The sequence below is a fragment of the Epithele typhae genome (genome assembly GCF_022376455.1).
Source record: "Epithele typhae strain CBS 203.58 chromosome Unknown BXZ73scaffold_5, whole genome shotgun sequence".
Taxonomy (NCBI): domain Eukaryota; kingdom Fungi; phylum Basidiomycota; class Agaricomycetes; order Polyporales; family Epitheliaceae; genus Epithele; species Epithele typhae.
Window position 1 is genome coordinate 181,482 of NW_025954196.1, and position 24,457 is coordinate 205,938.

Here is a 24,457-nt window from a genome sequence, read left to right on the forward strand (position 1 = left end):
TCTGGGACTCCGCCGCAGAGCAAGGCTTTATAAACCAAACACACCAAACGCCTCCCGACCAAAGCAGCTGAAGCGAGTCAGTGGACGGCGCGGTGCAGTGCCAAGCACGAGCCACACAGTCAGCGGGGGTTTTCGCGCGGGTTTCCAGTTCGAGCTCTATCCCGAAGTGAATGCTGATGTGGTCGCTTGATTGAACTCCAGGCCCCCTGCCCGCTGCGCAGCGCCTTCCCCCATTTCGGTTATGGGCCCAGAGGAAGCAGGGCGGGAAGAACATATCGATGGGTGTGGCTGTTGCGTCGTGTGTTCCGTGCAGCAGGCTCCTTGGAAAGAAGCTGCTACGGCTTCCGCCCCTAGTACGCCCGAACGGGCCACGACGAGAACAATCAAGATCGTCTCGCGAGAACTGTGTCCAGGGCGCGTGAGGCCTTGAGGCTTGGGCCTTGTCGGGCGCTGAGAGGAGATTAATCACGCTTGCGTGCGTTTCTCATACACTTGCCACAACGACTGTAGGACGAGAGACGCGGTCGGACAGTAGTGAGGATGTCAGGAAAAGGGCGGGCCACGTCCAACGTGCGCCAACTGAACACCGACGTGGCGGTGCCGCACTTCAGGCCAGGAGTTCGATTCTCGCAGAGCGCAGTATCGAGAAGATCTCAAAACCCGCCGTCGTTATCAAGAAATAGCACGGTAGATGGGAGTGTGCAAGGAGCTTCTACCCATTATCGTTACAAAAGGAGTGTGTATAACGAGGGTGCTGACAATATGTACAATTATGTGGCAGTCAAGGCCGCGCCACTCCGAGTTGAAACGATCCTCGTCCCCGCCAACCACTCATCTATGTCTAACGCCTCCCGGTCCCGTCCGTGTGGTAGCCTGCGTATTTTTGGTACAGGAATGGGCACACAGCTGCGGCTGATGCAGAATGACGCCAGGACGAGCTCTACCATGCAAGACATAGTCCACCGCCGGGGTCGCAAGCTGCCAGGGGCTCGCAGGCGAGTCTCAGGGCGGGCTCAAGATGAGGGAAGTTCCGGATGGTGGCGATATCAGAAGAAGGACTCGCGTCCCACGTCTCTGTCCCTCCGACTTCTTGTCGGACCCCACCCTGATCCAACTTTCCAAGTCCAGCGCGAAATCGATCGATGGCATACTGCGGCGCCCACAGCGGGCGGCCTCACACGGAGTCATGGGCTCCTGCTATAGTAGTACGACATACTGCATCTGGGAAACATTCCTTGCGTTATGTCGGAAACCCGTCACTCATCAGAAAGCTGGAGGGGTGGAGGAGGCCCGCTTCGGGGGCGGCATGGCCCGGGTTGACGTGGGCTTCGACTACGCTGAAGGACCTCACCATCGTGAGTGCAGACAATCCGCTCTCACCCTACAGTGACCCGCGGGTGGAAAGACGGTGTAGCTTCGGGTTGGTGGCCGCTGCGTTCTGAAGTCCAGACGAATCCGCCATTTCAACAGATCACAGTTCTCCCACGGGTCATTTCGGCGCCTAGTCGCATCTTCGGTGCTGCCACTGTCGTCCGAGCTCTCGTCCCTGCTGCTCCCTCCATTTTACATCTCTGTCATTTTTATGCATTCAAGAAATTGAATTTGCGGCTCAGGACTCGCGGAGGGGGCGGAAACGCGACGCGTCGTGACATTTTTGAGCACGTAGAGAAGATCCGTGGACGAAGCTCGGAAGGCTGGTGTTCAGTATGCTCGTCTGCCGACGCGTGGTGGACGGTGCGAACCACGCTCTGAGCCGATATGGGAGACGAATACCTCGCTGCGTCGCGTGTGAGGGTCATCGGGTGCATGTGCAAGGCGGCGTGACGTACGTACAGCCCGGGATGATCGTGCAGGAGACCTGAGTACTGAATATTGAATCGTCAGTTGTCTTCAAACGCCGGTTGCGAGTGGCTCAAGTGTGAGAAAGCCAGTGGACATGAGGTTCGCTACGGAGTCCTTTCTCGGGAAAGTTAGTGTTCGCGCAGTGAGGTGGAGCCACGCCACAGCACAGCGCCGAACCAGCGAGCCAGCTAAGGTGCACGTTCTATTCGCGCCGAGTAGTGACAACACACATTCGCATTCGCTGTTTTGATCGTACACTATGATACAGAGGGAAAGGTGGCGACGGAATACAATAGCGTGTCCTCGGAGAAGCCAAGCAGAACAACAGCGCCAGACAAGAGACTTCGAGGCTTGCTGGGATGGCAACGACCACCCCTTGTCCCGTTTGTACCGAAGGCCAGCGAGTGATAGAGTGGAAACCAGTGGCGAGAGCAGCGGCAGAGGAAAAGTTGAATGAGCGTGAGTGGCATGTGCTGTAGCGCTGGATAGGAGCATTGCGCGCAGATGCCCATGATGAAGTAGAACGAGCGTGGATCCCTCTCAAGGAGGATGAAGGTAAGACAAGGTGAAACATGAGAGAATTTTTTTGAAGGGGAGTAGAAGGAGATGGACGCCCCATTGGGCCACCCTGACCGATGGAGCTTGGAGAGGGGACGACTTGAGTGGCTACAATGACCATCACCAGACGACCGGGTTCGCGCGCGGGTAGATGCTGGGCGGGGCGCCTGCGCGCACGTGAACGGGAGGGGGGATGGGCTTGGATGGCGAAGTGGAAGGCGGCTGCTGCGTCTTGTTCGTAAACACGGGTGCTGGCGCGGACGGAGCGGTGTAGGGGGTGGTGGAGGGCATTGGTGATGGCGCGGGTGAGGGGAGAACGTACGTAGGATACGGTCCGAAACCCTTGAAGTCGCGCCGGACCTTGTGCTCGAACTCCTTGAGGGCTGAGGGCTCGATGTTGAGCTGCCACTCGAGGTAGGAGCACATCTCCCTCTCCATCTGGTTGATTTCCCGGAGTGCGAACATGCCCCGGCCGACGATGGACCACGACTTATTTGAGTAGGTGTCGTCGCAGATGACCTTGCTTGCTATCATGAATATGGTGATAAACAGGCGGTGACCTGACGATCCTCGCGCGGCGGGGAAGCGGGCCTTCATTCGCTGGAGGAGGTAGAGAGCGGCGAAAGTGACCGATGTATGCAATCGCGTTCGATGGAGGGCGTATGCAATGAAACTGGCGAGGGGGAGTGGGACGGCGGGAGGGATGGAGGTGGATACTAATGGTGGCAGGTCCGGACACGCAAACAGATGCGTGACAAAGCGCGCGCAAAGCTTCGCGGTCTCTTCATGGCCGTAGTACGGGTCCTGGTGGGAGGTTAAGAAGACGGAAAAGGCAGGTGGGGAGGCGCGGGGACTCACGGCCACTTGGTGCGAGCTCGAGCCAGAGGGCCGGACGGTAGGCTTTGAATGCCTCTTGAACGGCGAGGGGTGGCGAGCAGTGGAGGGACCGGAGACGGCGGCCATGGGGGGTGTCGTCTTCCGGGACTCCCCAGAGCAAGGCTTTATAAACCAAACACACCAAACGCCTCTCGACCAAAGCAGCTGAAGCGAATCAGTGGGCGCGGAGTGGCGCTAAGCACGAGCCACACAGTCTGCGGGGACTTTTTCGGCTTCCCGTTCGAGCTCTTTCCCAGTGTGAATGATGGTGTGGTCACTTGAAGCCCTAGGCCCCTGCTCGCTGCGCCGCCTTCGCCGCCCGTTATGAGGTGGACGAGGAAGCAGGACGGGAAGAGCATATCGATGGGCGTGGCTGTTGCGTCGTGTGTTCTGTGTAGCAGGCTCCTTGGAAAAAAGCCGCCACTTCCGCCCTGGTATGCCCGAACGGGCCACGCCGAGAACAATCAAGATTGTCTGGCGAGAATTGTGTCGAGGACGCGTGCTTGGGCCCGTCGGAGCGCTTGGAAGATCAATCACGCTTGTGTGCGTTTGTCATACCTTCCACATATGGCCACAACGACCGTCGGACGAGGGACAGTGGTGGAGGGAGGGAGGAGACCAGTCAGGAAATGCGGGCCACATTCCGATGCCCACAAATGACGTGCCAACTGAACGCCGACGTGGCGGTGTTGCACTTCAGGCCGCAAGTTCGATTCTCGTGGAGCGCATTATCAAGAACATCTCAAACCACATCAAGATTAGAAATTGTAGCGTAAATGAGAGAGAGACAACCGAGGGTAGCAAAAAGGAGCGTGTAAGGAGCTTCTACCCATGAGTGACGAGTATCTATACAAAAGGAGTGTGTGCGTCGAGCGGAGCGTATAACGGGGGTGCTAACAATACAGTATGTGACATGAAACGAGCGGACAGTGCTATTGCTACAGTGATTTGGATGGAAAAAGACACGGGTAAATATGGGGACGAAGGCCAACGGTGTATTCAAAGCCGCGCCACTCGAAACGACTCTCCTCGTCCCCGCCAACCACTCGCCTACGCCTAACGCCTCCCACTCTCGCCCGCGTAGTAGCCAGCATATTGCTGGTACAGGAATGGGTACTGCACGCTGGCAGGCTTCGACGGCTGCGGCTGATACACTGGAATGGCGCCAGGACGAGCACCGCGCGGGACGTAGTCCACCGGGGTCGCAAGCTCGGGGCTCACAGGCGAGTCCAAGGGCGGGCTCGGGGTGAGCTCCCGAAGCTTCTGCGGCGGGGGAGACCGGTATTTCGACAGATCTGGCAGCCTAAGGCGAGACTCGGGGTGTACACCAATGGGTCCACCGATGGGGACGTAGGGGGGAGGGTGGCCTGGAGGGGAGCGGGAATAGTTTCCGGGGGACTGCGAGTACGACGGGTGCGAGACAGTGGGCGTGTTGGGGGGAGGAGGCAAGGATGAGGGAGGTCGCGTGCGCGGGGGAGGAGGCAGACATGAGGGAGGGGGCAAGCCCCGGGGCTTGCGGTGCAGAGGAGGGGTGGGTGCGCGGGCCTCGTGCATCGCCGTCAAGGCTCTCTTGAAACCACCGACTTCCTCCCTGTTCATGCCGAAGTCGTGATTGAGCAGCCGCGACATGCGCCCTCGCATCTCCTCGATCGCCCCAGCCTCCCAGTACCCGCCGAAGATATCCTCCGCCCATTTATTGGATGAGAAGTGGGCGCCCTCGCATTGCTCATCGGCGGCGAGGATGAACGCCGGCGCAAATAGCTCTTGGGCAGTCTGCATCTTGGTGTTCATCTCGCATGCGAGACGGTCGATCAACACCATGGCCACCCAGACGGTCCTCGGCCGGTACCCACTGCGAGCAATGGCGCGCGCAATGAACGGGCCAACCGCGTGCCAGTCAGAGCATTCGTTGGCCTTGGTCTGGAGGAAGGTGGCGCAGATGGGCGCGATCTGCTCGTACCACGGCGCCTTGATGAGGAGTCAGTAAGTGTATGTAGCAGTGGCGCAGAAGGCGAGACTCACCTTTTCGATATAAGAGCTGCGCTCAGAATACTCAGATGGGGAGCTTGGGACCGGAGGAGGAGGGGAGCGGTAGGGCATTGTCGTAACTTGACGGATATGCGGAGGGATGTTGAGTAGCTCGTGGCTGGGAAATGAAAACCACGTTGTGCCTCGTGGGGAGGGTTATATAGCGACGGGAATGCTTTGTCGAAGGGAGTGGCGAATTAGAGCGGCCAAGTAGATGTGGCGGCGACGAGTGAAAGGGAAGGAGCGGTGGCCGAGGCGGCGACGTTGTGGTCGGGGGTCTAAGATGGGGTCTTCGCTTGAAAATTGGCGGGAAAAGAGCACCAAGAGAGCTTGTATATAAACCAAGAGGGGTGCCCCGTATCTGAACCCGGCCACCTGGAAGTCCTTTTGTTGACACTCTTGGCCGGAAATCTAGATGATGCCGCACGCAAGTCATCCTGGACAATGGCCTGGCATATCGTTTAACCTTAAGCGGTGGATATCTGTTTCACTTCGTCAAGAGAGCGTACCGACGGGAACGAGTCTAGATTTAAATGCGCACAACTTGATTGGTCGACACTAAAGAACTATCGTGCATATTTGATCAGCGACATAGACCCTCCATAGTGAGGACAACATTACAGAGCGATCGAAACAGCGGTCAACACTGCCTATCGCAGGAGAGAACAAAGACGCACGGCGATTCAGCAAGCGGCGGCTGGCACCCCTGCCGAAAAATGCGCCCAAACGCCCGCACTGGCCGGGTCCCTCTCCGGCTCTGGCCACGGCGGCGACTCCTCCCACTCCGACTCATCGGAGTCCCAGTCACCATCTGACGTGAAGTCCGCTTCTGAAGAGCTCCATTTCGAGCGAAGGCCGGGATGGATGGGGCTGTCGAGCTCCGAGTCCGCGGACGGGGTGGGATAGGCGAAGTCTGAGGGGGTGACCAATACGAACGGGTCCGCACGGAGGGGAGGATAGACGAAGGAGAGGGTTGATTGTTCCAACGGCTCCGGCGAACCGCGCACAGGGTCAAAGGTGGCGCCGACGACCGCCGTCGCGTCTTGCGGGCCGAGGTTGGAGTCGGGGAGGAGGTACTCGGGGTAAGGCCCGTCTCCCGCGTAGTCGCTCCGAACCCTGCGCTCGAAGTCGGCCAGAGCCTCGGGGTGGACGTTGAGGTCCCACCGCAGGTCTTGACAGAACTGTCGCTCCATTTGGCTGAGTTCCTCCGAGGACCAAAGGCCCTCGATAACATTGGAAACGTAGGCGGATTGGTAGGTGTGGTCCTCGACCACCTTGGCGGCCACCATGCAGGCGGCCATGAAGAGGTGTGCGGGCGTTTGTGGGAGGGAGGAATGGTATGTTCGGAGGCGTTGCAAGAGGTAAAGAGCTACGAAGGGCGTAGCGGGGGCCATCTTCCAGTGCACCATCTTGTGCAGGTAGCAACTGGCCAAGGGAAGCAGAGGGATGTCTTCAGGGCCCGTCGGATGTGCGAACAGGTGGTTGACGAAGTGAGTGACCATGAGGGCAAGCTCGTTCTGGGCTTCCGCGCATACAGATTTGCATAACGTTGGCTTCTTGTTCGAGAAGCAAAATACTGGAGACGACATCGCGTGGAGGAAGTGAGTTGTTGTGAGCGAGTTGTTGTGAGATGGTGCTCACAAAAGACGCGGCAATGATATAGGCGGGCGCGCGATGGATGCTTTGTCCGCTGAATCAGTCCGGCCACAAACAATGTTCGACACAGGGCCTCCGCGCCAGACAGACCTGAGGATCATAAATAAACTTGCCGTTTTTTGTGTACAACCCTCTGAGACTCTGTGGTCATCGATGAGGTCTCCAGCCTTCAGGTATGCATGCGAGAGGTCCTGTGCTCGGATAAGTATCTTCGATTCCATCGGTGTGCAAGCGAATCACGGCGCGCAGCTTCGGAGTTTCGAGTCGAAACCCTTTGTGTGCTTGGTGATGACAAGTTGGGAACGGTACATTCGCTAGGGGTTTGTACCTGGTGGTATGAGTTCAAGTCAGTGACACATTGATGCTTGACTCACCGACTCAGTTGAGGTACTATTCTGTGCCGTGGATGTTCGAGCATCAGCGTTGGATCACGGTGGACACTGAATGTATACGATCTGTGCTCGGCGTGTGGCATGACATGCATGGAATATGCGCATGTCTGAGACGCGCCGACGGTGTGGCACTGTGGATGGTGGCTCGAACCTACAAAGCGATCGCACTCGCCAATGGGGTGCGCTCGACGGCGATGACGCTTGCCAAGCGCGACGCCGCCAGCTGCGCTCAGCTTGCTGGCCCTCGTCCTTGCTTTCCACTTTCCACCACCTCCAGTCTCGCCTGTATACACCGCTCCTTTTTCACACTTTTTCGCTCGCCTTGAGCCATTCTAATGTTCCGCCTGCTCTCGCGCTGCCGCCTTCCTACTCACTCTCCCACTGCTGCGTCCCGGACCGCGTGCCACCCGCGTCACCCAACTGCTTTCCCGAGGCCTCGGCTCCTGACATCAGAAACTCAACCACCACATCCCCCACGACCACTTCCGCGCCGGCAGGATACCCCGGATGAGCTCTTACATCACAAGCGACAAGCAGAGGCCGTATCCGGAGAGGTGCCGTCAACGCCAGTGGGTCCGACCATAGGCTTTGGCGGGTTCGGAGGTGGCGGGAATGGGATTCGCGATGCGGTTTTGACGACAGTGTTTGGCGTTGCAGTATGTGAGTGCTCTCTTCGACCTAGACCCGTGCATTGTGTAGGAAAGTTGCGAGGCGGAGCGGAACTGCGTAGCGAGTCTGTTTGGAAGTTACATAACTGGAAATGGTGGCGGACAGTGCCCCGTCCTCTTTCGACTTCAATGTAGGGCATGTGGAAGAGCGAGTCTTTGGAGACTTTCTTTGCCACCTCTGCATCCTCGGCCACCTTTACCTTCCCACATCTTTCGCTTCATGTGCCAGCATTGACCACCCTCTCAGTGTTTGCAGGAGGCGTAGTGTACATGGCGTGGTACAAGGAAAACGTACTCTGGAAGGTTCGTGTCCTGACAAGCTTTCACCCATCCATTGCCGACTATATGCGTTCTCTTAGATTGAAAAGGCTTTCGCGCCTGGCTACGACCCCGCGCTGGACCTTGCAAATATTGGAATCAAGCGTCCCAAAGAAGAAGGCACGTCGCTCATGGGCGACGAACTCGACTGGGATGCAGAGGGACCGTGGACGGAGCATCTACGCCGAGAGGAGCAGGATCTCATTGACCGGATCATCCACGGAAAGGAAGTCGGACACTACTTCGTCCTGTTGGGCCCCAAGGTATGTCAGAATGGTCGTGTTGGTACAACTGCGAAGTTCATGAAGATTTCCAGGGCACGGGAAAGACCACTATGATCATCGACGCTATGCAGGCCATTCAAGCGGACGGCGTCGCCATGTGCGACGCCCATCCGGATCTCGAAGTGTTCAGGTTACGCCTCGGGAAGGCGTTGAACTACGAGTTCAACGAAGACACTCAGACGGGTTTGTTCCAGCGACGCGACCCACGTGAAGGTCGGTACAGTTTTGCAGCTACACCTATCTACTTGCTGATCATCGTTTACAGCTGGTCCTTCGTTGGATCTCGAACGCGGTACGAGCCTCGTGGTTTGCGCGATGCGACTTGGACACTAATGTGCGTTGCTCGCAAAGCGCTGAACAAGTTGGAGAAGGTCGCCATCAGGCAAGCGAAGAAGAACGGGAAGCCGCTCATTCTTGTTCTCAACAACATACACTTCTTCAAGCACGATGGCGATGGAGAGAACGTCTTGCTTCAGTTCCAGCAACGCGCAGAGGCATGGGCTGCCAGTGGTATTCTAACCATGGTTTTCAGCACGTACGTCCTAGTGACCGTGTCGCCATAATGGGAGCTCATTCCACACCCCCCACAGAGACGACGCATGGCCGTTCTTCGTGATGCGCAAGAACGCCAGTCGGATGCACGTCGTCTCTGTCTACGATCTGAGCACCAAAGATGCCTTTACCGCCGCCGTGCGCATGCGCATGAACTCCAACCGCCCGAAGGCCACGTCTTCCGCGTTCCGCGAAGCGGTCGGTCTTGTTGGCGGACGACTCACCTACTTGAGCAAAGTCACGAAGGCTGCGGATATGGCGCATCACGCACGGCACATGCTAGCCGTCGAGAAGGGTTGGCTCTTGTCGCAAATCGGCTTGATCCCAGACTGCGACGACGACGTGATGGACGAGCAGAAGTGGTCGAGCTGCTCGTGGCTGCTGTTGCAGGAGTTCGTGAAGAGGCGGCGGGCGCAGGAGGCTGAGATGAAGGAGAAGATTGAAAGGGGCGAGGCGTCGGAGGAGGACCTAGCGAATATGCCGTTGCCGAAAATCTCATACGTGAGTGCTAGGCCAGTAATGGATGCGTGTACGAAACTGACGGCTGGGTACATGCACGAAGTACGAGTCGCGGCAGATCATGACGCGTGCGGACTTCATGGACGGTGCGGTCGCTTTGCCATCTCCCGTCGTCTCTGGACTAACCATCCTTGTGCGACACAGAGCTCGACCGGAAGAACATAATCTCCATCGACGTCCGTCATATCTCTCCATTGGAAGTAACCTCGAGCTGACTATGTACGCTCCCAACAGATCAACCATGACGTCACCCCTGACTCCATGCTCGTCCTTCATGCCGCGGGAGAGGTCGTCGACGAGGAAGGCTTTGAGGATCTTCTTCAGGGTGTTCGCGACCGCGTTGACGAGATTGAGAGCTTGCACCGTACGCGCGAGTTAACGGTAAGTGTCTCCCCAACCTTCTCACTGTCCCCTCGAGCCTTGCGTCGTGACGCTGACGCGCTGCTTCTCGACAGTTCAAGGACCTCGACAAAGGCGACAGCATCCGTCTCGCAGTCAACAAATCGGGATCGACAAGACTGCTTTGATTGCGCCATACCTTTCGGATCCGGACATGGACATTGACTCTCGGGACGCAGATCGCAGATCGTACCCTAGATCTCGCTACAGATACCATTATACCCTCCCCTTCGCCCCTGGCCCCCTTTCGCATCGTCTGGCACGAGCAACGGCTGATAATATTGACGTGCATCCTCTAGTGCCTTTTCCTATCGTGGCGGTCGACGCTCGCCAGATCCCCCGGCAGGGTCGCGTCTTGCAGCGTGTGGCCTAGCACAATCGCAGCCGTCATCGCTATCTCTCGAACGAGCCGTTACCCACTGCTGGACGAAACCCTCGTCCTCCGCAGGCAGGCCCCATGGACCACAAACGTGTGATCAAGCCCAGATAGCGAGCTCCACGCCGCTCCCTGCGTCGACTCCCCAAACCCCGAGCTCCGCAGGGCCGAGGCGCGAAGCGGGCATAGCCACGGCCCGCATTGCCTGTCTTCGAGGAAGCCCGGACATCGATCGAACGGCCTCGAAGCGGGACGGCGGGCGGGCCTCGTGGGCGCGGGATGTGGGGTACGGAGCGCGGGACGCTGGAGGACGGGGTTGGGGAGTGGAGGCGGAGCGCGCAGAACGGTCTCCGGACTCTGGCCCCGCGCGGGGTCTCGTTCGGCGAGGAAATATCTGAGCGCATCTGGAAGACTGGAAAAGCGGAGATCGAGTGGTGGGACGCGACTCTCCTCCATTGACGTTGTTGGCCTTCGCCTCCACCTCTTCGTCCGGCTCATGGCGGGCCGGAGGTGGGGGACGAGAACGGTTAACATTGCCGCGTGCTTGCCACGAGCCGCGTACGTCGCGTCGGGCTTCGCGCAACGCGACGCGCGCCGTCTCGTGATGCCCATGCTCATGCACGTGAACCCGTGCACCGAGCGGGCCCCAGGCTTCGTCTTCGCCGCAGCCGAGAGCCCGAACCCACTCCACACCCTCGCCCTCGCCTGGTCCTCTCTACGCCGCGGGGTGCGGAGTGCGGCTCCGGCGGCACGTCGTCCGCCACCGAATGAACACCCCGCCCCGCAGGGTCTGTGTTTTCCCCGCACGCGGCGGCGTGCGTGTGCTGTGCGTGCTCGGGTAGGCCTGGGTGTGCATCGCGCTACGCACTCGCACGCCCTGCGCGTGCGTGCTGCAGGTGTCCCTCTGGAGCGCGCCGGAGCCTGGCCCGGGCGATTCTCGGGTGCTACGGCAAACGAGCGGCGCGCAGCCGTATCTGGGCCCCGTGTCTCTCTCGCGAGACTCGATCCCTCGATCGTCGGCGAATAGGCGTGCGCCACGAAGGTGTTGCGCCTGGCGCGATATCCGGACGTCGAGGGTGAGGGTGGCACCGTACCGAACGCCGCAGGGAGGGCCTTCGCCGTGCTTCCTCCGTTCGTTCTTGGTTGGTCTCCGGGTGGTAAAGGTCCGTGGACCGATCTGCGAGAGACGGTGGACCGCGTCCACCGTAGTTGGCGGACCGCTGTGGACTTCGGTCTTGGAGGACGTCCGTCGGGGAGGTCGATAACCATAGGGCGTACATGACCACACACAAACCTCGTCCACACTATTGTCCACTCCATGCGACCGCACGGATACTCCACATCCATCCTCAGCTCCCGCCCGCTGCGGTGTCCCCCCGCACGTCGGCGCCCCGTCGAAACCCGTCCCCTCCACCCATGCACGTACGCACCCTGCCCAACACGCGCGACCTCGCCGCCCCGCTGGCAGCGCAGCGCCGCCCCTCCACCTCCAGATATCCGGATACCCGGCCTGCGCCCCCGGCCTGCCGCTTCTCGCCACGCCTCGGGAGCGGAAGAAGCTCGACGCGCTCGGAGGCCGGATCCTGCAGCGCCGTGCAGGCGGAGGCACCGATCAGCGTGTCCCAGAGCGTAGGGTTCGGGGGGTGCGCAGGGGTGCGCGCTGCATTGACCTGGACGCGGCGACGGTGACGTCCGGTGTCGTGATAGCGACTCGCCCTCGAGCTCGAGGCGTGCACGGGGCCGGCACGGCGCGGCGTGCTCGCTCCCCGGCGACCGCGCCGGGGGACGGCGTGTCGATTGGCTTGGCCCGGGGGGCTCGTGCGCGGGCGCGCGCGCGGTTCGTTATGAAAGCCACGCGGTTGTGGTCGGGCGGCGGTGCCGACGGCCTGCAAGATCAGGGCGGCGGGAGCGCGAGGAAGTCGGAGCGTCCGGGGAGTTACGTACGTACGTAGGTCTCGGATGGGTCGTTACGGGACGCAGGGGGGACAGGCCACGCGCGGGTCATGTGCAGATGCTTGGTCGAGTCATGGTTGAAGTTCAAGCGTTCATCGTCGTCCAGTCGGACGCGCGCGGTCACGGGGCGACGACCCCTGTGAAGTGTGCGCTAGAGAGCGCAGGGTGAGTGCTGAGTCGGGCGTCGGGGACAGCACGGGGTGGGAAGGGCGAATGGGGTGAGAGCGGGTTCAGCCTGTGTGCGCGCTGGGGATGGCGCACCTCGAAGCGCGATCCAAGCGAGAAGCGGGTGCGTGTAGGGCGGAACGCCAGGCGTACTCGGGAACTCTAGCAGCCCCTCTCCTTCGCAGTCCATCCATCGTCGGAGAGTAGATACGACGCGTCTCGCTCGCCGGTCACATGAGCGTCGAAGGGTCCACATTGACTCGACTCGACGTATCCGCGCGAGAAGTGCTTCATTGTCCTCTGTCTGCCTCCCAGGAGCACAATAGAGTGCCGGACGCCGATAATCCCGTTATCCGCGCCTGCTTATCCCGTCGACGATGAGTCGAGCCGCGCACATCTCCGGATGCGGTCTCGAACCGGTGCGCGCGATCTTCACTCCGGATGCGGGATCCTGCGAGGGGCCGTGTGCCGCCGCTGGCCAGCGCCATCGCACGCCCCAGAGCCCGCGCGGCGCGAACCCGCGGCGTACGTGACAGCGTTGGAAGCGGCGCGAACGGACGGGTCGACGGCCACGGAAGAGAGACGGAGATGGGCTTCGCATGCGGTGCACAGAGAGTGCGCGGGCTGAGCGCTGAGCGCTGAGGGACTAGGAGAGGTGGGCGCGTGGTGACGCGAACCGTCGGCGAGAAGCAGGGAAGTCCGAAGCGCGAGGACTGGGAGCGGCGCATCAGCCCTCCCGAAATCCCTCAGGCTCGTGCGCGCGCGCGGAAGGCCCACGCACGGTCCTGGGATCAGCCCCATCGGGCGCAGAAGAGGGAGGAGAGAGGAGGAGGAGGAGGAGGAGGAAGATGGCGTGGAAAGCCACACCCGCCGGGGCCGCCCACACACGCGCGCGCGCGCGATTGGCCCTGGGGGGGAGCGGCGCGCGTCTGTGCTCGCCTTCGCGGCTTCCTTCTGCGCGGATTCCCGGGGCTCTTGCCCTTTGGACGCGGCGATAGGCACTCGGTCCCTTTTCTGGCTCCTGCCGTCTGTGGTCCGCGGGACATACCACGCGGGCCGGCCGTCCCCGCCTCCGAACTCAAGTACTCAGGGTCCTGAGAGGCTCGCTCAATTAGGTAGGAGCTCGGGGAACTGGAGCGGCGCGAGGGGAAAGAGAGGCGCGAGGCGGATGATGGAACTGAAAGGAAGGAGAGAGCGATCAGGTGTGAGGTTGTGGGCGCGTCGGGTTGTCTTCCTGCTTTGTTGGAAACAACGGGAGGTTGATTGCGACCCACAGCACGAAGCGAAGGGGGTGCACAAAGAGCCTTTGTCGACCCGTGTTCGTGTCTCCAGCGGCCGACGCGCACTGAGAGCCACTCGCAGCGCGATGCAATATGTGGTTTGCACGTGGATCGTATGCCAGCGAAACGCGGGAGAAGAACGTAGGCGCTCGTGGCTGTCCCAGAACCAGTACCCGGGGAGACTGCGGCGAGGCGCGTTTCACGTTTATTTGGACAGGGACTTCGCGATCCAAGGACGGACGCAAGCGATGATCGAGGTGCGTGGATTGTAGGCGATCGTCCTAGGATCGTGGTCGTGGTGGACCCGAACGAAAGTTTCCGGAAATGTATCATTCGGAGGAAGCAGGGAGAATGGTAGACGACACGCACCCTACTAGCCATCCTCATCTCCATCGCTGGCGCATCACAAGAGAAAAAGACGAGTGCGACTACGGCAGTGCCAATGATGCGCCCTGTCGTGCCCTGCCTCGAGGGTGAGCGGCGATCCGAACGCTCGGATGATGTCCCCAGGGTTGATTGTGCAATTGTGTACGCTAGACTCGACTTGACAATCTTCGCACTGCGCGAGACGCGACCAGGAAAGGAAAGAGCCGAGAACCTGGCTCTAGAACACCAAGCCAAACCCAAAGACGGCTCAGGAAGCTCGGGCTGCGCTTGCGGTAACGCCGGATGACGGTGACGAGCGCTTCGAGCGGTCGAGATCCTAGGACAGACCACAAGATCCAAACACCGCGGCGTGAGCGTACACGGATCTTCGAGTGTCTTGTCTTTGATCACGATGGCCGGGCTCGACGGGAGAACGAACGGTGTCTTGCGTCCTGATAGTCAGATTTGAAAGAAAAAAAAACTTGACGGGGACACAGACGACCGAAGACAACGGAATCGGATTAGCGAGGAATGGAGAGGTGGTAGGTGGCGTTGAGTAACAGATCCAACGCCCACATTTGATATCCGGGATTGGAAAGAACTGAGAGGCTCGACAGAGTTGACGACAGTCCGAGGCCACGCGGTGCGATGGCGTGCTCGCAGTGATAGCTCCGGGTGTGATCGCACGCACCGCGTCCCACCCGGGCGCGACCCGATGGATGTGCACCTTCTGACAGTGGCAGACTGGGAGACTGCGCTGTGCTGGGCCGGCGTCCTCGGGGCGTCAGGACAACAGCGGGCGGTCCCGGTCAGCATCCAGCCCGGACGGCAGCGTCGCTCAGGAGCCCGATCGTGGCAACATCTCTCGTGCCCAGGATGGCGCGCGTGCGAGGTGACATATTCGGCGAGCTGTGATTTGCGCCGCCAGGGGTGGATAACGGCGGGAAGAGGGAGACGCTGAGATGGAGTGATGTCGATGGGGATTGTTGAGACGGATGCTCGCTAGGTGAGGTCGCTGTATAGGGCCCGTCGCCACCAGGAGGGAAGTCGCGGTTTGGAGGGAAGGCGGGACCGTGGCCGGTGGACTTGACAGATGCGAGCCGTTGCAGCGCCGGTGAACGCGTGGAATGGTTGGCTTAGGGCAGGTGCTGGACAATAGCTGCATATGGGAAGAGAACCAGCAGTAACGCGAACAGAGGTGGGTAACGTACCAAGTGAGCCTAGCCAGTTGTGGGCGCTTGGTGGAAGCATGTGGACGTAGAAGTTCGTGTCCACTGTCATGGATGAACGGGCTCAACTGTGCAATGCACACGCTTCTCGATGGGCGATCGCGACACTTTAAGCATTGCATGGGCGTGCGGGCTGCTTCCCAGACAACAAGATCAAAAAGCAAGTCAATGTCGTGTGACTTGTAGCCGTAGGTTGGCTTCGTCAGGAGGGACGTGAGAGGACAACTCACATGCGTGCTATGTCTGAACGTGGAGCAGGTTCAAGAAGAAACTCGGGGAGGGCGGCCATCGCTCCGCAAACCCGCGGTGGTGGTCGAGTACGACGAAGTGACGTCGGGAGTGTGGAGAATCAAAGCGAATGCCCGGAACGTCTGCCTTGCCCCCAACGGCAGGCGGAGGAACCTCGGGAGGAGACTCGGCCAATGACGTCATCGCTTCCCAGTGCCTTGGGGTTGTTCGGAGGCGAGGGTGCCGATGGGAGTGTTGGCTGCGTTCAAGTGCGGGATGAAAGGTCGAGGGTTTGTAAGGCGCGGCGCTACGCTTTCAGCGAGATGGTAACTGGAGGCGATGTGCTGCTTTGAATGCAGAACGCAAATGGAGTTGCGAAGCTGACAGGTCCGTCTGATCTCCCGTCCGCGACAGTTCCGTCAATGACAAGGATTCCATAAACATGTCCCGGATGCCGTAACGCTGTGAGAAGGACGAATTACGCGAGGTTGCAACTTGCTCAGTACACATCCGTCTGTGAAACGGGTCGGTCTTAAGTTGTGAGACGGGCAAATACTTACATGTACTGCGGACTGTGTGGCGCACCGCAGTTGCTCGGTGATGCAGAACTAACGCGTTCCAGGTTGAGTACGGAATCAGATCACACGGTACGTGCTCGCGCGTCCGCCAGTCGTTTCGCGTTGATAGAGGGAGAGTAGTGACCGGCGGTCGTCGGCTTCTCGGAGGCTATTTGGATCGCTCGGCGCATACATAGGCTTCCAGGATTCCAGGTGGCCGAAAAAATAGAAGTCAGAACCGAAGACGCGACATAGAACTCTGATGCTCGCACCGAAGTCGGGCTCGACGGCGTGCAATGTCGCGCCTTCCGCCGGCCGTTGTGCACGACTTGCTGCTGACAGTTCCAAGCCACCCCTTGCTACCCGAGCGACACACCGCGCCCCGTCACCGTGCTTGTCGCGGTCGAGCAGCGAGAGGGCGGTGGTGATCATGATGGTCGCGGAAGACGCGCCCCAAGTTCCAACGCACGGGCGCCTGCACTTCCCCTTCCGTCTGCTCCGTTGATCGCTCGACTGCGACGCCGCGTCTGGCCTCGTTCAGCTCATGATCGCCCTGCTCGCCCGTCGCGGATCCGTCTTCATCGTGTCATCTCGATAGCTCCGGGGCTGGTCGAGATCCCGCGTTCCCGCCCAATTGCTTGCGAGGAAGATCTCCGTTCTGCTCGACATCTGCGCACCGACTGGCAGGGGCGCCACCGCACACACAGCGACAGATGGCCGCGAAGGAAGCCCTCGGCCTCACCGGGTGCCCCTGCGCACTTTCGGTCACGTCTGCAGGCTCAAATCGTCTTCCGAGCCCCCGGGCTCTGCATGTACAGCTCCGTCGACCACTGGGTACCACAGCGTGCGCCGCGCCGCGCCGGGGCACACGCAAACGCGGTCTTCACGCGTGTTCGCCGTTCAGGGTGACGTTTGCGTGCGCCTGTGTGCTCGCGCCCGCATGCCTCATGGAATTAGCTTCGTGCTTCATGTTGGTGTGCAGCTCCCTATTGATTCAACATTCCTCTGTCTAGTTCTGAAATTCCATGCACCGTGGAGTCGTGCATGCGCGCCTCGTTGCAGGTAGGCATGCAGCGACGACACAACACCAGCTGTCAATCGCTCAAACCGACAAAACCACAACGAGCAACGAGAGCAAGCTGCGAAATATACCTCAACACCGCGTGTCCGATACCCTCCGCGCCACAACCTCACCCAGGCTCCAGCTGCCCGCGATAACGCAACGCACCCCAGAACATGTGACCCCGCGCGCGGGACACGAGGCAGCCTACTGCTACCTAGCCCGCGCTGCACTGGTGATCGCGCCGGGCATCCGGACGTCCACAAGCTGAGGCTGGCGGTGGGTGCCAGGTGGACTGATGGATGATGCACGCCGACGGCGACGTGCATCGAGCACAGGCTTTCTGTGGCTAGCGGCGACGCCTCCTCGGGCACGTGTCCGCGGCGCAGGTACACGTCGCCGAGGGTGTAAGTGCTCACCGCCACCAGTTTCGAGTGGCAGCGCCCCGAGTCGGGACTTGAAGCTTGAACCACAAGCCACGCCGGCCGGAGCCCAAGCCCGAGGTATGGCGCCCGAGGTGGACCGGAGCGTTCAGTACACCCACTTGCCTTATCGGGATCGGTTCCTTCCAGCACGGACGGAGGTAAGTGCACTCCGCCCGCCACAAATCCTGAGGCCGAGCGCTGATTGCGTCTCAGTGCACCGATGCGAAATCCCCAGCGAAACTCCCGCGCGAGCACACTTCGTACCCACCGCGAGTCAGAGTGGACAAAAACGAGCGCGAATGCTGTGCAACGCCCGTACCGCTCGCAGCTTCCAGCGTGGACGCGATCGCCGTCAAACAGAGTCACTATCGCAGTGCGTCCTCCTTCAGCTCGAAAAACGCCCAGCGCTGAAAACCGCACTCAGGACCCGCTCGACGTTCCGTGCTTAGTGCACACTGGCAATCTGTCCATCTCTGCGCCTCCGGTGGCACCAATATGCGCCCCCGCTCGAGAGTGGGCCCGTGCCTGCGGGCTGCACGCCAGTCTCCCCACAGCCCGAGTGCCTCCGCCACGCACTTGGCGATCGCGCGGCCAGCGATGGGTCCCTGCGAGCCTCCCGAGCGTCCCAATCGAGCCCGCCCCGTCCCCGCGTCCCCGAACGGTCCACCGTCGGGACTCGGGGGGGCCACGCGATCGCCCGCCGGCGCCGGCGAGGCAGGCTCGATCGCACGAGTGACGACAGGGGCGCGCGGTGTGGTGTGTCTCGCACCCAGGCACCTGCCTACTGGACAAAGCGGGGAGCCCGCCACCGGAACGACGACCGATCGCGTCCGCTGAAACGTCCGTCGCCGGGCCCCGCAGGCGCGCCGTGGCGGCGCCGTCGTGCCCTCCGAGCCGCCCCCAAACGCGCCCCGAAGCACGCAAGTCGAGTCCTCACACCCGAGCACCTCAAGGCCCTCGCCTTTGCTCGGCGGCCGCACCGATATTTCGTGGCGACCGCCTCCGCCAGCAAGTTGCCGCTTTCGGTGTTCACCGACGGCGACGTCTGGGGGAGCCGCGACGCGCCCAGGCTCAGGGCGGTCGTGATCCGTCAATATTGCTCCAGGCCTCCCTCAGCCGACACCGCCGGCGAGCGAGCGCGGACGCCGGAGGCAAATGGCAGTGGTTCGTCTGGGTCGCTGGTGCGCAACTCTGTCTCTTCGTGCCAGATTGCCTCTCCTAGTTATCCGAATCCACGACGCCGCCGCACTCCTTTCCTCCGTCGTTCGTGCGCGAGAGCGGCCTGGTCGTGTGCTGCCGCAGAGCGCGTAGCCTCGGAAGCGAGGGTGGCTCGCGGCTTCACGGTGCCCTGGCCGCGATTCAATAATTGCGAGCCTGATCGGCACGCTCCACGGCTCCGCCTGCGTCGCTTGAGCCCACCCGTCGTCGCCGTCCCCGCCGTCGTCGTCGGCCCCACTCTCTCCCGCACACTCGCACACGCGCGTACGAAAACATTCGGACCTCGGCACTTCGACGGGCGCGCGGCTCCCGCTGGCTAAGGCTTTCTGTTTTCAAGTATCCTCGCTCGCCCCTCGATTAGCAGCCGTGAGGAACCGCCGACGTCGTTTTGTAGTGCACGTATGCACGCACGTCCCGCGAACACACACACTCCGCTCGAGACGTTTGGAGTCCAAGCACGGTGCATCATACACAAGTAAAGCCCTGAGACCGGAGGAGCGCGAGACGCGACGGGCGCCAAAGCGCCGCCGCGACCTTAAGCTTTACGTATCGAGCCGCCACCGGTAGCAGGCGAAATGGCGAGTCGCGCCCCCGACGCGGCCCCGCGCGCGTCCAAACGTTCATCTATCACACACCGTTCCACTCATCCCGACACCCGCCCGCGCGGTGGAAACTTCGAACGGTGAAGTCAGCACACGATAATTAAGCTAGGGGCGGGAACCCTGTGACGGGCTGCGAAAGTTTTTCATGGAGACGGTTCGCGCTGCGCGCGACGACGGAAATATGTAGATCTGCGCCCTTTACGCGTCACATATACAACGCGATTGTAATACGTGTGGAATCGCGCGCGTGCGCAGACGGCTTGAGCCTTGCGCGGGTCGTGGGTCAGGCACGGAACGTGCTGATTGCTTACCGCATAAACGCACGCCGCACGCACGCACTAACGACACCACTAGTTGACTGGTGAACGTTCATCGACGCGCCGGACGAACATGCACATCAAAGGAAGGAAGCGCGCCGGTGCCACTGGTTGAGTACGCGCCTCCAGAGAACGGGGCGTCCGGGCCGGATGGCGGAGGAGCGGCTCGCACGTAAACGGACGCGCGCTGATTCGCCGGGCAGCGCGGGGGGCGCACGACGGCGACGGCGACGACGACGACGACGGCGAAGGGGCGTGCATCACAGAATTCTCCCTGAAATTGGCCCCCTTGCGAGCGCCTTTAGAATAGCGCTCGTCGGGACATGCGTACAAGCGTCTTAGGGGGCGCTGGGAACAGGCGCATAAGTGGGCGTCCATGCGAGATAGTGGTGAGAAAGTTGTAAATAGATGCAAACTGGGATCACTTCCGAACACGATTGCGCTCATTGTATCCGTCTTGCAAATCTGTTCCGACTCTCCCCCAACCTTTCTCTAAGGCACTTACCACCAATGATGTCACTTCTGCCCTCAAACCACTTGTTGAACGACTACACGTGATGTCCGAACTCTAATTCTGAACTAGCCAGCATCAAGCCACCCGTCCAAGCCGCCCGGCGCCCTGCCCTCCTTAATTCGCAGGCACCTTGTGCTATCCTTCAAAGCTTCACCCTTTGAACCACTTCATCATCGATCACCACCAGCTGCTCAACCCAATTCACCAGCGTCAGTGCTCTCAGCTGGGTATGTGCATGTCCCGACCAGCGCCCTGTAGTGCTTACCTGAGCCTCCTTTCAATCAACGGCCTCTTTGGAGAGGATCTTCAAGAAGGGGTCTCCGGCTTTGAGAAGACATCGCCAACGGTGGTCCTAATGGTGTAGAGGAGTACACTCGCCAGGTATGTTTCTCATGAAGAACTACACTGTCATTATCGCGCGTGCCCATACTGCGCGTGGAGCACCCGACTCCTCCGCTCCGGCGAGCTCGCGCTGCGCGAGTGCCATCTCACGCTTAGCGCGGTGCGTCGCGAGGGCGCGCGTGGCGTGCACGAGGGAGGCGTGCCCTCCTCTGCCGCGCCGCGTTCCCTCACGCTTACTGTCCTCATCTGCTCGTCCGGCACAAGCCTCGACGCCGCCGCCGTGTTCCTGGTCGCTCACCCCGTGGTCGAAGTTCTCACCTCGATATCGCCTTCGGCCAGCCCCCGTACACACCGATCCTGGCAGAAACGCAGCGGCACAGCTGAAGCTCCCTGTGGGCGCCCTTCCACGGTTCAAGGCGCCGTGGTCCTCTCCTGCCTGCTCACCACCCGGATGGAGCGCCGCGCCCACTGGAGACCGTGTGGGACGTAGGTCTCGCCAGCGGCCCTGCGTGCGACCGCACCTTCCTGGACACGTTACGCGTGCACGAGCCGAGTGTCCGTCGGGTTGAGTTCGCGGGGCGGAATGAGATGGAGGACAACCGGCGGCTCGTGGAGTGCGTGCCAAAGCTTGTGTGGCTAGACGTCGACCGTCGTGGACCTGCTCCCGCACAAACGGACACCGCAGGTACGAGTGTTGGTGTGAAGGTGGCGAATGTTGTTGCTAATGTGGTGCGTGTCTTCGTGTCTTCTTCTCTTTGCTGTGCTGACCCGCACCTTCTCCCAGGCTGAGTGGACGGCGGTGTTGCAGCAGACACCGCACCTCATGACACTCTATGGGTGTGTGTCTTCCACGCCATTGCACGCACCAACACAGCGGCGCCCAGGCTCTCCCTCTCGGATCGCTCGCGGACGCGGAAGAACGACGAGGTGGCAAGCGTGCTGGCATGGCGCTGCCCACGTCTCCGCTGCTGGGAGGATGGTGGGGGGCGTGTGGTGGTGCACATCCGGTACGGTTTTGTGGAACGTGCATACTGGGAGGGTTGCGTCTGCGAGGGTGGTCCCTTTGTGGTTGCATGGTAATCAGCACGAGAAATGTACGGTACTGCATCCTATATACATCGTCTTGAAATGGCAACCCGAAATACGTCCTCAGCCCTATAGAAGTGTGTTAGGATGGATGGTATCGTTGCCGTCCTTCCACTGCAATTGCAATCCACCGTATAATGCCTCGCTTAGGATATGCTCGTGAGACCATATAATATTTGCACTGTTACCACCCTCTCACCAGACGGTAAAATATCCTCGTCATTGACCACTCCTGGAATATTTGCTCGATTGCGAGACGATTGCAACAGTGTAGCACGCAGATTGTAAGCAGTTCTATTGGATAAATTGCGTGTTACACTGATTGCGTACCTTACACTGATAAAGCTACTTCCGATAATCTTCTAAGCAGATGCGATCACCTTGCAAGATCGGGGGGATTTCTGTGATGTGCGTAGGAAGTACGAGAGGAGATACGGCGCGGTCGACGGACGGTTGCCATGACCAAACGCGGCGAAGAGGCGCGCGCGGGAGCGGGCGCGAGGCGGGGGTGCACTGTGCGCAGCTCGCGGCTCGCGGCTCGCGTCGTATCGTGCGCTGCGAGGGGCGGCGTGAGGTAACGACTTGGGCGCGCGCGCGCATGCTCAGTCGAACGGTCGGCGCGCAGACGCGAAGGCAGAACACTCACACGAGGTCGAGCAGGTGAGGGCTGACGCCAAGTCGAGGGAGCAGGCGCACACAAGAAGGGAGACGGTTTGAACTGCGAGCGATTAATATCATCCACGTATCTTTTCGTGGGGCGGCGGGTAGAGCTAGCTAGTGCCGGGGCCTAAGTACACTTATCGGGGATAGATACTAAGTAAACCGTGAGTTCTGTCTGTAATGAGGGGTGGCCCCTTCATGGGGGCCGGGTTCTTAGTGCTACGTACCGGATTACTAATACAACATATGAGCAGAAGCCGGGATATCTGGACGGAGAGGACGGGAGCGGAGGAAAGGGGACGTACGGACGTTATGCAGCGAGATATGTATGTGTGCGTGAGGAGCATATGCGGGGGTCGTGAGCGGGCAGGGGATGATGCGAGGAGCGATGAATGCAATGCAATGCGACGAGAAGAACGACAGACGGGCAGCGAAGAAGGCCCCCAATCCCGAAACCCGGATGGCAATGCGACAGGGAGAGGGGTATAAAGATAGACAAGCGCGGATTAGAGGTCTGGGTCATGCGTGCGAAGTCGAACTATGTGAAGCAAGGAAATGTCGGCTCGAGAGAAAAGGGAGGAGCGGAAAATCGTCTACCACAAGATGGGGTTCGCGCGCGCGTAGATGTCGCCGCCGGTCGCCTTCTTGAGCACCGCGGGGACGTTGCGGCCCGAGGGGTACGTGACCACCTGCGGGTGCGGGTTCGGCGCGTAGCTCGGCGAGTCCGGCGCGGCGATCGCGGCGCTGCTCGCGGAGTGCGCGTGCGGCGCGTGCGCGTGACCCGTGCTGGAGGCGACGCGGACGTTGTGGTCCTCGTAGCCGAGCGGCGTCGAAGGGGACGCGCTCGACGCGGGGGACGTCGACGTCGACATCGACGACTCCGGGGTGTCGGGGGTGCCGGGCGCGCGGTGCGAGCTGGGCGAGGAGCCCGCGCTGTACGGCGGGGCGCCGGCGTGGACGTGAACGGGAGGGGAGATGGGCTTCGGTGGCGAAGTGGAAGGTGGCTGCTGCGTCTTGTTCGCGAACGCGGGCGCTGGCGCGGACGGGGCGGTGTAGGGGGTGGTGGAGGGCATTGGTGATGGCGCGGGTGAGGGGAGAACGTACGTAGGATACGGTCCGAAGCCCTTGAAGTCGCGCCGGACCTTGTGCTCGAACTCCTTGAGGGCTGAGGGCTCGATGTTGAGCTGCCACTCGAGGTAGGAGCACATTTCGCGCTCCATCTGGTTGATTTCTCGAAGCGCGAACATGCCCTGGCCGACGATGGACCACGACTTATTGGAGTAGGTGTCGTCGCAGATGACTTTGCTTGCTATCATGAAGGCGGAGATAAATAAGCGGTGACCTGACGACCCTCGCGCGGCGGGGAAGCGGGCTTTTAGTCGTTGGAGGAGGTAGAGGGCGGCGAACGTGACGGAGGTGTGCAGTCGTGTTCGATGGAGGGCGTAGGCGATGAAGTTGGCGAGGGGGAGTGGGACGGCGGGAGGGATGGAGGTGGATAGTGGCGGCAGGTCCGGACACGCAAACAAATGCGTGACGAAGCGCGCGCAAAGCTTCGCGGTCTCTTCATGGCCGTAGTACGGGTCCTGGTGGGAGATTCAGAATACAGAAAAGGCAGGTGGGGGAGGCGCGGGGACTCACGGCCACTTGGTGCGAGCTCGAGCCAGAGGGCCGGACGGCGGGCTTTGAATGCCTCTTGAACGGCGAGGGGTGGCGAGCAGTGGAGGGACCAGAGACGGCGGCCATGGGGAGGTGTCGCGAGACGGGGGCGGAGGGGGGGAAGGGGAGACAAAGGGGAGCCTTGTGGGGAGGGGAGGGGCAGGCTGGGGAGGATTGATATAAGCATGTGCGATACCGCTAAATGTGAGCGCAGGGGCAGGGCAAGGCGCGAGGCAGCCACCGAGACCACGGGCGGAGGCCCCGGCGCCAACGTCCGCCGCCTATCCCGGCGCCAGCCTATCAGCCCAACCTGGCACATTTCCACCAGGCC

At 60.8% G+C, this 24,457-nt stretch overlaps 5 protein-coding genes across 5 annotated transcripts; 1 reads left to right on the plus strand and 4 right to left on the minus strand.

Moving 5' to 3' along the window:
* Window positions 1-2,520: 2,520 nt before the first annotated feature.
* BXZ73DRAFT_97614 (uncharacterized protein) lies at window positions 2,521-3,363 on the minus strand (the record flags this gene model as incomplete). Its single annotated transcript, XM_048027421.1, has 2 exons — window positions 2,521-3,204; window positions 3,259-3,363. The coding sequence occupies 2 exons, from the start codon at window positions 3,361-3,363 to the stop codon at window positions 2,521-2,523; spliced, it is 789 nt and encodes a 262-aa protein (XP_047881453.1).
* Window positions 3,364-4,332: 969 nt separating this feature from the next.
* BXZ73DRAFT_97615 (uncharacterized protein) lies at window positions 4,333-5,376 on the minus strand (the record flags this gene model as incomplete). Its single annotated transcript, XM_048027422.1, has 2 exons — window positions 4,333-5,244; window positions 5,299-5,376. The coding sequence occupies 2 exons, from the start codon at window positions 5,374-5,376 to the stop codon at window positions 4,333-4,335; spliced, it is 990 nt and encodes a 329-aa protein (XP_047881454.1).
* A 611-nt stretch (window positions 5,377-5,987) lies between these two features.
* Window positions 5,988-6,893, minus strand: BXZ73DRAFT_97616 (uncharacterized protein; the record flags this gene model as incomplete). Its single annotated transcript, XM_048027423.1, has 1 exon — window positions 5,988-6,893. The coding sequence occupies one exon, from the start codon at window positions 6,891-6,893 to the stop codon at window positions 5,988-5,990; it is 906 nt and encodes a 301-aa protein (XP_047881455.1).
* Window positions 6,894-8,290: 1,397 nt separating this feature from the next.
* On the plus strand, window positions 8,291-10,220 carry BXZ73DRAFT_97617 (uncharacterized protein; the record flags this gene model as incomplete). The annotated part of the gene is made up of 10 exons (XM_048027424.1): window positions 8,291-8,323; window positions 8,380-8,601; window positions 8,655-8,835; window positions 8,888-8,914; window positions 8,974-9,157; window positions 9,213-9,675; window positions 9,737-9,779; window positions 9,838-9,869; window positions 9,928-10,074; window positions 10,149-10,220. The coding sequence occupies 10 exons, from the start codon at window positions 8,291-8,293 to the stop codon at window positions 10,218-10,220; spliced, it is 1,404 nt and encodes a 467-aa protein (XP_047881456.1).
* Window positions 10,221-23,063: 12,843 nt separating this feature from the next.
* On the minus strand, window positions 23,064-24,213 carry BXZ73DRAFT_97619 (cyclin-like protein; the record flags this gene model as incomplete). The annotated part of the gene is made up of 2 exons (XM_048027425.1): window positions 23,064-24,053; window positions 24,109-24,213. The coding sequence occupies 2 exons, from the start codon at window positions 24,211-24,213 to the stop codon at window positions 23,064-23,066; spliced, it is 1,095 nt and encodes a 364-aa protein (XP_047881457.1).
* Window positions 24,214-24,457: the final 244 nt, after the last annotated feature.